The sequence below is a fragment of the Necator americanus genome, chromosome IV, assembly GCF_031761385.1.
Source record: "Necator americanus strain Aroian chromosome IV, whole genome shotgun sequence".
Taxonomy (NCBI): Eukaryota; Metazoa; Nematoda; class Chromadorea; order Rhabditida; family Ancylostomatidae; genus Necator; species Necator americanus.
The window spans coordinates 32,776,424-32,788,935 of NC_087374.1; the positions used below are offsets into that span (position 1 = coordinate 32,776,424).

Below are 12,512 nucleotides of genomic sequence, written 5' to 3' on the forward strand. Positions count from 1 at the left end.
CAAAATCGCCTTCGTCAAAGCTCGATACGGTGGATTCAACTCGCGATTGAAGCGACCAATTTTCTCCACAAGTATACAAAAAACTCTAAGGCTCGTTTTTCAACTACTTAACTGGTGACTGTTCACTTTGGATGATTGGTTATTAATCCAAGATGAGGAGTCGATCCACGTCAATGGTGGAAAAACTAGGTTTAGAGTTCGTCTGCTTACTTGAGGAAAAGTTTGATCGCTTAGATTACGAATTGAATCCACAATTTTAGGCTCTGAAGAGGGCGATCTTTCCGAAAAATTAATCAATAAAATTATTTAACGTTTTTATTTAACAACCTCGTCTAAGATTTTTCAGAAATCAATCCAACATTTCACTATGCCGAGATTCATTGAAAATCGAATTCTTCAACACCTATGTTAGTTTTTCTCTCAAAAGTGTGCTCTCGTGCTTAAATCTGGATCGAAAATGAGGATTTCATCAACTTGTTTAATTTATTGCATTTTCCCGGAAATTTCCCGCATTTTCAATGCTTATTTCGCATAACTACATACCGCTTTTTTATTGCACATTTCCAGAAATTTTCCCTCATTATTCCAAATATTTTGCAGATTTAACATCACCCAAATGAGTGGAGAATTTGAATGGCCGGAGAGTTCTCTGCATGTATGGATGATGGTATCACGAGTACAGTTCTGGTTAATACTCATCATTATTTTCGTTTCGGTTGCCGTCATTGCCAGGGTATGTCAGAGTTTTTTTTTTTCCTATGCTCATGCATTTATCGCACAATCTTGCTTTCCTGACACTGATCCGCACCTATTCGGATGTGTTTTTCCGAATCTAACATTAACAAATAATCTGCTTGTTGTTTTCTTTAAAGGCATCACCCCACGAATCTGAGGTGGTGCAGATTTCATGTGGAGTATTCGTATACGGGATGGGAGACTACGGAGAGGGAGGTGATTCCGTCCATGTCTTGCTAATTGCCGTAAAAAACGGCCCGGAAGATGCGGCGTGGCACAAAACTGGCGCGCTCCAATCGAACCCCTTGTACAAAATGGTGCGCCAAAACGAATGAAGCCGTGTCTTCCGGGCCGTTTTTTACGGCAATTAGGAAGAAATGGACGGAATCACCTCCCTCTCCGTAGTCTCCCATCCCGTATACGAATACTCCACCTGAAATCTGCACCACCTCAGATTCGTGGGGTGATGCCTTTAACTTAATGATGACAGTGCGCTTCTTTTTTTTGCGTGTTTGGCGCCTGCAACAAACGCGTTCCAGGACATATCTAATCAAACGGCAGTGGTAAATGCTTGGAAGTTACGCGATGAGGTAGAAAATAAGACTGAGTGACTTCGAAATGAGTATTATCAAATAGGTTCAGGAAAATAAACGGGTCTACGTACCAGGAACGAACAATAATTTGGAGAAACTGGGCTCGGGGAAACCGGTAACTCGAAAAAGATGTATTGCCTGTTATAAATGACCATAGTCGGATACAAAGGCGTGAAGCTCGATACAGTTCCGTCGACTACTGTGCTCGCAGTGGAGCTAGCGGTTCGGATCTAGGTGGGACCAACATGAACTGCAGCGGCGAGTGGTGCAAGTAAGGGTCCCCACTTCATTATAACCACTATCCTGCTCCGCACCGCTTCGACCGCAACCGCCTACGTAACCACAACGTTCTTCGTGAAGTTTTCATTCGACTAAATTTCAAGACCACCAACGTGCTAACGCCTCCAGTAACAGAAGCTGTGTCCAAGCAACGTGCAGCAACTGTGAAAGCCATTTTTGCATTGAACTCTTCTGCAAAGATGTGTGATTTGCAATATAAAAGTGTACGGCTTCAATCAATCCGCTTCGGATGCGCCCCCACGTTCACTTCAACTCAGTATCGTTTGAGGTTCACGAAAGTGTAACTGGCGCATACATTGACTTGCGGTGATTAGCCGATGTGTAAAGTCAGTGCTTTTATCCTCCCAGACAAGTCTGGTACCAAATTGTCGACGCAGGAGCGATGAAAGGCTTGGTGCCTGAACATCTGATCGATTGTGCAGACAACGGAGCCTGTTACCGACTGCGCTACACCCGACCCCATTTGATTTCCCAAATAGTGCTTGAATTTGTTAGTTCCAAAAGAAAAATAACCACTTCTTTTCTGATTCGTGTTGTGTGTAGTATTGTTCGAGGATAATTAATCCATCAAATACAAGAAATTCCCCGAGAAATTGGAAAATCATAAAAGATAACCGTTGGAAGGTGCGCGGCGTACCGCTGAGCCGCGTTCTCGCATGCGACCAAAAAAAAAGCATGGTTCACCTTCGAGCTGCGGTGTCATCTAAGGACTAAACTCAGGATTTGCAATTGTGTACGTGGGTAGACCGGATTTTAATCTACTTTTGAACCTTATGTGCTTCCGATGTCCGATTTCTGTTCGGAAAAACTCCACAGTCGATTATCGACCTCGTTTTTCCTCATCATACGACTAAACAATGTCGTTACGACCGAACTATGCAATTCCATTGCAGTATACATGTTTTTGGCCCTCTTTAATGTTGCACTTTCCATTTCACGATCACTGCAGTTGTCCTTAAAATATATTCTGAATATGAGAGATGAACCATTAATTAATTTCTGGACCTATACAAAAAAAAGATTAAAAATAGGTTGAGGACTGTCAGAAAAGAAGAAGAAATTTGATCTATGACCTATCGTCGAAGTAGAATTTTGAAAATCACTACAAAATTTTTCCATATTTACGTAGTTCTTGAACAAGAAATGGTTATTTTAGGCTTTAATCACATTATTCCATCTGAAAAGATCGTATCACTTCCAATTCCTCATCTGGATCGTCTTCGCCGATCTTACCACGTTGCTCATCATCCTTATAGACATTATGTCACAATCACTTTTTATTTCTATGAAAGGTTAGTTCTCAAATAACTTATGTTTGCTTATTGGCGATATTTTATATGAAATAAAAACTGTCTATGTAAATGTTGAACGTTACGTGATGGGAATTTTTTGGTGGTCTTAAAAATTATATTTCTGTAGCACTAAGAATATGTTCGTGATTCTCCAAACGATATTTTCCCCTAATGTTAAATCAACAATACTGCAATAATCGTACATTACAGATTATCCCCACCGGTGAAAAAATCAGAAGTATTGCCCTTTAGTAAAAAAAATATCCTTGGAGAAAAAAAAAAGAACTAAACACTCTAGATGAGAAACAAAAGAATTCAGTGAAGAATATTGAAAATACAATAAAATAGTTCGAAAAAAATCCGCAAAAATCCAACTAAAATATAAAACTTTTCTTACTTTCCTTGTATCGACATTCTCTTCTTAAAATCTTCGTTTTTGTGAAGACCTCCCCCATTTCTGCCATTCGCTCGAAGTTGCAGCCTTTGAAGGCTTTTTTTTGGCGCAGTACGCATGAAATACTGTAGATATAGACATATTTTGCTTTCTGAAATCCATACTGTGCCTCAAATCCGCTTCTGATCAACGCTAATATTTTCCCCATCTCTCCATTGTTTCTCAGAAAAATATCAGGAGAAATGAAACCAAGGAATAAGATGGATCAGGATAAATATATTCTGCTAACTGAATGAATATGCAGAATTCTGGCAAATTTTCTTCCAGGAGCTGTAATAAAAAAAGACGCAAACGAAAAAAAAAGAAAGAAAGAAAAAACGCAAGAAAAACCTCTTTTATGGAGAAAATTTTTACATTTCTTGGATTTTATAAAATCGTTGTAAATGTACACATGGAAGCTTTAAGTTCTAAGCGAATAATACATATCTTATTTGGTATTTTACCAACTATTTAGTTAAGTTCATTTTCATTCTTTTTTTTCTGATGAAATTCCTAAGCAATAACTGGTGAGCTGGGTAACAAGATTTCTTCACAAAGATTAAAGTAGCAAAAGGTTTGAGTGTTTTCTTTTTCAAAAGAACCGCTATTATTTCCCTTTTTGCTTTTATTTTTGCAAATTATTATGCTTTATTATTATTAAGTAAAAAATTTTCAGGTCCTATTCTTTGTAAAGTTTTACTGTTCCTCTCAAACACTGCCGCGTGTTTCGTCAATTGGGTATGGTTTGTAATGTTCGTACAACGATGTGCAGCAATTTTATTCCCATTAAAAAGGTGAATTCTTTTCAAATATTCTTAGAAATCTCAAGCACAAAACATTATTAGCTTCATTTTAAACCTTCAACTCCTTCCTCACTTTGCTAGATCTTCGATCAGCAGCTGCAAATGCAAGAATTTTAGAACAAGAATTCGGAAATACTAAATTCTTTCTAAAAATAAAAATAATCTAAATAGTTTCACCTAAACCTTGTTGGCATATCAAGAAAACATAAATACACTAAATCCTTTCTTTCATCATTTCTGAAAAATTATCTCCGTTGACAACTTACAACTTTCTGTTACTATTTTGATGGAAACCTATGTACGGTTTTGCTGCAATTGAATTTTCAAGGATTAAGTTGAAAAAAGTGAAACAAATAGTTGGTCATCTATCATATAGTATGAATTATTGCATTAGATCATCCGTGAATAATGTGGTTTTCTTCTAGCTACATAAATAAAAATCTCAAAGGAATTCTGGCAGACAAGCACCAGAAATTCAGCAGATATATAGATAGAAAAGGATTGTAGTAACGAAGGAAGCAGAGTGGATTTCAAAATGAATGGAATTTTTTGAAAGTTCGACTTTCAATGATTCTCGGCATAGTTAGAAGTTTTGATTTTTGTTGAGCTGTACTCGAAGATGATAAATAATTTTATTGGCTAACGTTTCGGTAGAATTGCCTTCTTTGAAGCCTGGAATGGACGACTTAATTCACAATTTAAAGGCATCACCCCACGAATCCGAGGTGGTGCAGATTTCAGGTGGAGTATTCGTATACGGGATGGGAGACTATGAAGAGGTTGGTGATTCCGTCCATTTCTTCCTAATTGCCGTAAAAAAACGGCCCAGAAGATGCGGCGCCACACAAGGCTGGCGCGCTCCCTGTAGAAAACAGTCCCTGTAGAAACTCCCTGTAGAAAATAGTGCGCCAAAACGCCTGAAGCCGTATCTTCCGGGTCGTTTTTTACGGCAATTAGGAAGAAATGGACGGAATCACTCCCTCTACATAGTCTCCCATCCCGCATACGAATACTCCACCGGAAATCCATACCTCCTCAGATTCGTGGAGTGATGCCTTTAAATGACCAAATCTCTCTACAACTAAACTCCACGCTTACTTTTCTAATCGCCAACTTACTATTATGAAGCTTTGTTTTCTTAATTTTGGAAATTAAATTAAAGGGGAATAGCTCGTTATACGACCTCGTTATTATGAAGTCAGACTAGGAACACCCGACTCCGTGCTCACCTCTTCAACACCACCGTACTTCCTGCTTTGACCTCTGCTTCGGAAACCTGGGCACTTCGCAAGCAGGAAGAAAATGCGGTGATCATCATTGAACGCTCAACAGAAAAAGCAATGCTAAGAGTCTCGCGCTTCACACAAATGAGGGACGGGATTCGTAGTTCTATCCTACGTCAGCGATTGAAGATTACGGATGCCGCTGCGCTTGCCAAGGAAGGTAAAATAAGGTGGGACAGGCACGTGTTGCGCTTTAACGATAAAGATTGAAAAACGCGATATTAAGCACACTGCAGGAAGACGGCAGCCCTGCTGGTTACGCCTCTCACGAGGTCCTTCAGTGAAAAGTACGACTCTCTTTGAGTCCGTCGCGAAAAGAGATCCCATTGGGGAACACTTGAGCGCGATCGGGACATATGGAAGTATTACTGCGGCCCGCTCGAACAACCCTCTAAAGAGGTGTGACCGTTGGTCAGACAAGAGGTCCGTCAAGTTTCAAATTTGATGCTCCTTGTGCCCCACGCGAAAGGAAGAACCACTAGGAGACTCTCGCACGCGATCAGGATATATTGGCGCCCGCTCGAGTAAATCAAGAAGTACCACAAGAGTTAAAATGATCACGTGATTTTCTGTGAAATGACCACGTAGTTGACAGTAGCTTGTACCGTCCACATCTGTAGATTTTTCCATGAATACGGAAAAGTTTTCGAAATCTCCACATCTTACTGTAAAGTACCTAAAAAAAATTCATGAATTGCATGATGTGAGGTGAAGTGAATTTTGAAATGGTTCTTTTCATGAATGTAACGGGTGTTTCTTTTTGTTCAACTGACTCAAAAACAACAAAAATCAACATCAAGGATTTTTTTCCTCAATCCTATCCTATTGTTATATGACTTTGTGAGAATTCATTTTTTTCGGGTTAGTGATTATGGAACTCATTATTTTCACATTACAGAGATCATAGAGGATTTTTCGGGATCTTGCTCAATACTAAGAAACTAATCATTGGTACAGCCATTGTGGCTGTTATCACTCAGGTGAGTCAGTAGTCAAATTCTCATCATTTGTTTACATATGAACTATTTTGTTTACATATGGACGTTTACCGTGTTCGGACAAAGTGCTCGGACATATTTCTGCTATAAACAGCAAATTTGAACATCATGTATCACCAGGCACCAAGAAGTTTCGCCCGTAAGCCGGGCGCATTCCGCGCACAGACGGCGCACGGCTCACGATTTTTATACCAGCAAATTAGTTGTGAATAGTAATTCTCAACGCTAATAACTGCCCAACGCTACCATTTTTTCTGTATTATTTAAGTTAAATGAGAAAGTATTGGTTTAAAGTAGAAGGCTTTTGAGGTAATTTGAAATATCGAGCCCCATAAAAATTTTTATGCGCGTTCTTGCACTTCTTTTAAAATCTTGACCGATACGACGACAAAAGAGATATAAAATAACGAATTGTTAAAGTGATCTGGAGTAATAGGCACCAGAGAATTTCCCTTACGTCCCCTTACGCTTCTTAGCCTCGCAATGCTAAGAGAAATTCCAGAATTCATTTCGAACTTGCTCTCATCAAATCGTAATAAATCCAGAATAAATTCACTGAAAGTGTCAAAAATTGGGAAATCTATCGATTGATCCGACAAAAATTTCATTGTTTTCGAAACTTACGACTATGCCTGTTGCAAACCAACTAAATTTTTCTTACCAATTCAATTTTCTCCCGTAACCTTTTCTCGTTGAAGATATTAAAAGAATTCAAGTTTTTTTAAAGATAGTCTCAGTTGACCATCAACCGTTAAAAAAATTCCCATTACTTCTTTTAAAATGATGAAAAACCCTAAACAATTATTCTGCGCTAGTCGATGGATTAAATTTAATCCAAATTCAATAAAATAATTAAGTGCACAGCGATTACTTTACTTTAATGCTATTCAACCTCTTGGTTTTTATGTAGGAGGAACGGAGCTACACGAGAATTACGTATATACATTAAGTGTAGCCATGATTTGTTCAGGATCGTGGGGATTTTCCTAGCTGCACGCCTATTCCACGTGAATCCTGAAGAAATTGTAAACCTTGACCATTTTCTGACGATTCATTGATGATTCTTACGACGAATCCGCTGGGATTTGTTTTTTCTTTTTCATGACAGGGTTGTTTTTTTGGAGTTTTGTGTTCAATTCTATTACCTTAATAAAATCTCCTCCATTTTACCTCAACCCCATAAATTAAATTCAATGTGGCAGCAAACCAAAGAGCTGCGAATAGGCGACGTGAATAAAAAAAATCCGGAGGGATTTGAATTCTCTTTTTTTAGAACTATACAGATTCTCACGATAAATCTGCTGGGACTTCTTTTCTTCGCGTCCAAAACGTACGTACGGGTTGTTTTTTGGAGTCTGGTGTTCAATTCTATTACCTTAATAAAATTTCCTCCATTCCACCTCACCCTCATAAATTAAATTCAACGTGACAGCAAGCCAACAAAAAGCTGCGAATAGGCGCAGGAAAAAAATCTGGAGGGATTCGAATTCTTCTTTTTTTCATGGAGGGATTTAAATTCTTCTTTTTTTTTCATAGCAGTTGCGAAGCTGAAACAACTTCTTCACGCTATTATCTTTTGTACTTGAGAGCATGGGGGATATTAACACTCCAGAATTTTATGAATATTCATAGTAGAGCAATTTTTCCTTAATACCTCATTTTTAGCGCAGGCTGAGAACGTTGCAAATCTATCTGCATGCCCTTTTTTCCCAATCGAGTGCACTTCGATGAAGAAACTCGGGATTTTTTTCCCACTCAGCTGCTTCTAATTTCCGCTCATTAGACTAAGGGGATGTAATTCCAATCTATGGAGGAAGCAAAAAGCCCATGGAAAAAACAACTCGTTCTAATTTCAATCGCTTAATTTTCCTCTTTTCCTCTTTTTTTTCAGAATTTTCCTTCCTTTTTTTTCAGAGTTGGCCATTGGTGCTTGTTACGGAAAGGTATGTCTCAACTGGTGATGGCCTTATAGCGGTCACATGCGAGAGAGATACCAAAATAATGAGGTTTGCTCTACAATTTCTTGGAATTTACCTACAAAAACATAGCATTCAGGGGTAAATCCATAAAAATTTGTAAATTGTGAATCTGCTGACTTACAGAGAAAGGCAGTGATGGAAAAAATGTATTACATCACCTAATGCACTTTCGTCTACGAAACCTAGCGGTAAAAGAAACAAATTCAATCAGAAAATAAATTCTTTTTCATCACTTTCGGGAGCTATGTACATATATAAATGCTAAATTTGTATAACAAACGAAAACCTGGAGGCTGGGGCGGGAGCAGCAACGAACACGAGCGAAGAAATGGGGATAACATCGAAAGAAAAAAGAAAAGACTGATTTCAAGAAAAAAATGAAACTAGAAAACGAAGTATATATAGGGGAAACGGGACGCCCATTGTGTATTAGGGTCAAGGAGCATCTAGATGGACTCGCAAAATCAAAAACCTTCACCCCACTTGGAGCACACCGTAGAATATGTCATCCAAACTCCGAAGTAGAGGTAGAAGTTCGTATATTATCCTACGAGTCCGAAATCACAGCACGCAGAACGCTAGAGGTCTTTTGGATAACCGCCAAAAGTCCAAAAATGAACAAGAAGGATGAGTGCATTGCGATCACAAACGAGTTATCCCCGTATCAAGACTTATGCGGGTTCTGATCTACGGGGCGGGCCGTGAGGTCCCTATATAAAAACCCTTGTGACTCGTAGTTGTGGTACGTGGTGGTCTGCTGAGTTAACAAGTCTAGCTAATGAGGTAAGTACTAGCCTATGTGTTGCTGTTTGAGTTTGCTTACCGTTTGGGTGCTTTCTGTAGGGTGATGAGGCGCTTGAGGGGATAGGTCACTAATGGCTTTGAGTTTTCCAGGCTCTGACGACGGCGATATCGCCGAAACGTTAGCCGCTGTTTAATAAAGATCGATACCAATCTTGGCTACAGCTCAAGGAAATCAGTTAAAACTAAGAAAACGAAGTGTTTTTTGCATTTTCGAATGTTTTTTCTAGGATTTTAGAAGTGAAAAAACATGTGTGGCTATCATTTCACTTTAGATTTCTCTATCCCATTTCATTGCAGGAGTAGAAATCTATTTTATTATTTTTAGTATTTTCATAGCTGTGTAACGACTGTGATCCACAAGGTGGGGCATAGTCATATTTCACATTCTAATGCGCTACAAAAAACGAAAAGCATCTACATAGAAAAGTGAATGTATTTCTAAAAAGAGTATCACCTTGATCACCTTGACTCCCGTTGATCTTCGAACTGGTCGAGCGGGCGCCAGTAATTCTTCCATTTGTCCCGATCGCGTGCCAGAGTAGCCCAGTGGTTCCTCCCTTCGCGTGGGACACGAAGAGCATCATATTTTTCTTTCAAGGACTTCGTGAAGAAATCTGACCATCGGGTCGGCGGTCTTCCTGTAGTGCGCTTAATATCGCGGGGAACCCAGTCGCTCACGGCTCTGGTCCAACGGTTGCCATTAAAGCGCATCACGTGTCCGGCCCACCTTATTTTACTTTCCTTGGCAAACGCGGCGGCGTCTCTAATCTTCGATCGCTGACGTAGGAGGGAACTTCGAATCCCGTCCCTCGCTTGCGTGAAACGGGATACTCCTAGCATCACTCTCTCAATTGCGCGTTCAATGACGCTCACCGCGTTTTCTTCCTGCTTGCGAAATGCCCAGGTTTCCGAAGCATAGGTCAAAGCAGGAAGTACGGTGGTGTTGAAGAGGTGAGCACGGAGCCGAGTGTTCCTGGTCTTCTTCACTACATCCTCGATGCTCTTGTACGCTCCCCAAGCCGCTCGTCTCCTCCTGCCCAGCTCGGGGGTCAGGTCGTTCATCATGTTCAGTTCCCGACCCAGATAAACGTAGCTGGTGCATTCGGATATGTTCGTTCCGTTGAGCGTGAATGGGGCATCCGAGACCCATCCGTTCCGCATGAACATCGTCTTTTGTAGATTCAGCTGAAGACCGATGCATCCACATGTTTCGTCGAATTCGGTCAGCATTCGTTCCGCTTGGCTGATGCTAGGTGTTACCAGTACGATGTCATCAGCAAAGCGTAAATGGTGTAGCTGCCGACCATCAACCTTCACTCCCATGTCGTCCCATTCCAACTTTCGCATTGCGTTCTCGAGGGTGGCTGTGAATATTTTGGGTGAAATTGTATCACCCTGTCGGACCCCCCTCTTCACGTCAATGATGATGTTCTTGTAGAATGGCGAAATTCCGGTCGTGAAGTTACTGTACAACTCTCGAAGTACCTTAATATACTGAGTAGGGACGCCTTGGTTGTCCAAGGCTTCCACGACCGCTTCCGTCTCAACCGAGTCGAAAGCCTTCTTTAAGTCGATGAAGGTGAGACAGAGCGGCATCTTGTACTCTCGTGATACCTCGATGAGTTTCGAAACAGTGTGAATGTGGTCAATCGTGCTGAATCCTTTTCGAAACCCTGCTTGCTCGCATGGCTGTCCTTCATCCAAGACTTTTTCAATCCTATTAAGGATTACTCTTGTAAAGAGCTTGTAGATGACGGACAGTAGGCAGATTGGGCGATAGTTGCCGATGTCATGTGGATCTCCCTTTTTATACAACAACACGGTCTTACTGGTCTTCCACTGTTTAGGAACCTTGCATTCCGACAGATAACGTGTAAAGAGCCTCGCCAGGGTGTTGATGAGTACTGGCGGAAGGCTCTTCAGGTGTTCTGGTCTTATTCTGTCGGGACCGGGTGCCGTACGATTTCTTACCGACATGATAGCGGACGGGAGAACCTCTGGAATGACTTGTCCATCTTCCCTCAGATGGTGAGGAGGCAAGTGGACATGGCTGTCGAAGAGATCAGAGTAGAAGTCGTAGATGATTTTCTCCATTCCCCTTCTCGATGCAATGGCTGTTCCCTTTGGGTTCCGGAGAGCAGTCATCCTCGTCTTGCGACTGGCGAAGTCTCGACGGGCATAGCGGATGCTTTTCCCCGCCTCTGCAGCTTCAGCCAGCACTTCTGCTCTTCTCTCTTTAAGGTCTTCCTTTATCGCCTCTCGGCAAAGCCTTGCGAGCTCGGACGTGAGTTCTTGGTTCCCTGCGGCTCGTGCTGCTCCACGCTGGCGTATCAGCTCAAGAGTTTCAAGAGACAGGCGCCTCCTGGTGGTTTTAAAACTCTCAGCCTTCTTCGCGCAGTCGTGAAGGTGTTCGACAAGCCGGTCATATTCCTCGTCGATGTTGTCCATTGCAGAATCTTCCCAAAAGCCGGCCAGCGTAGCGAAGAGATCCCAGTTGATGGTAGTCCTGGGATTTCTCTCTCTGAACTTGGCGGCTTTCTCTGCTCTCCTTGTGAAGGGAAATCTTCCTCGGAGGAGGCGATGGTCCGATCCCGTATAGAACTTTGGTACAACACCGACGTCCGTCAGGCAGAACCTTTTATTGACGATGATGTGGTCTATTTCATTACGGTACCCTCCACCGGGTGACTCCCACGTCCAGCGTAAAGAAGAGGGCTTCTGAAATTGCGAGTTCCCATGGATGGTCTTAGTCGTCATGATGAACTCGGCGAGCCTCTCTCCCTGGTCATTCCATTGTAGGCCGTGGGTCCCGATGTGAAGTTCCTCCGGCGTTCTTCTTGGGCCAACCTTAGCGTTGAAATCGCCAACTATGACCTTGTAGAAGGCATGATCTTCTTGGTAGAACTTCTCCAGGTCCATATAGAAAGCTTCGACTTCTTCTTCTTCGTAGCTTGATGTTGGAGCGTAAACGACGAAGATAGTCAAAGCTGGTATTGGGCCACATCTTCTCATCCGCAGACGTCCGATTCGGGTCGTAAGTTGTTCAAAAGAGTCGATGTTCTTTGCCATACTCGTGTTGACGAGGACGCCAACTCCACCAACACCTCTACTGTCGCATGTTCCTAAGAACAGTTCTTCTCCAGTTTCATATACGGCGTTGAGAGGGTGACGTCGTCTCGTCTCGGTCAGTCCGATGACGTCGTACTTGATCTTCTTGGCTTGCATCATCAGATCTTCGATGGCCGCTTCCGATGCAAGCGTACGTGCGTTATAAGTACAGATCGCCATCCTA

General features: G+C 41.6%; 2 protein-coding genes across 3 annotated transcripts; one reads left to right on the plus strand and one right to left on the minus strand.

Moving 5' to 3' along the window:
- Positions 1 to 616: 616 nt before the first annotated feature.
- Positions 617 to 8,523, plus strand: RB195_003494 (uncharacterized protein; the record flags this gene model as incomplete). Of its 2 annotated transcripts, XM_013451014.2 has the most annotated exons (6): positions 617 to 733; positions 2,785 to 2,920; positions 4,030 to 4,147; positions 6,338 to 6,419; positions 8,352 to 8,443; positions 8,493 to 8,523. In XM_013451014.2, the coding sequence occupies 6 exons, from the start codon at positions 617 to 619 to the stop codon at positions 8,521 to 8,523; spliced, it is 576 nt and encodes a 191-aa protein (XP_013306468.2). The 2 variants fall into 2 exon arrangements, with proteins under 2 accessions (XP_013306468.2, XP_064057053.1); XM_064201172.1 differs by having other exon boundaries at positions 8,352 to 8,498.
- A 1,156-nt stretch (positions 8,524 to 9,679) lies between these two features.
- Positions 9,680 to 12,508, minus strand: RB195_003495 (uncharacterized protein; the record flags this gene model as incomplete). Its single annotated transcript, XM_064201173.1, has 1 exon — positions 9,680 to 12,508. One exon carries the CDS (start codon positions 12,506 to 12,508, stop codon positions 9,680 to 9,682), a length of 2,829 nt encoding a protein of 942 aa, XP_064057054.1.
- Between the last annotated feature and the right edge of the window lie 4 nt (positions 12,509 to 12,512).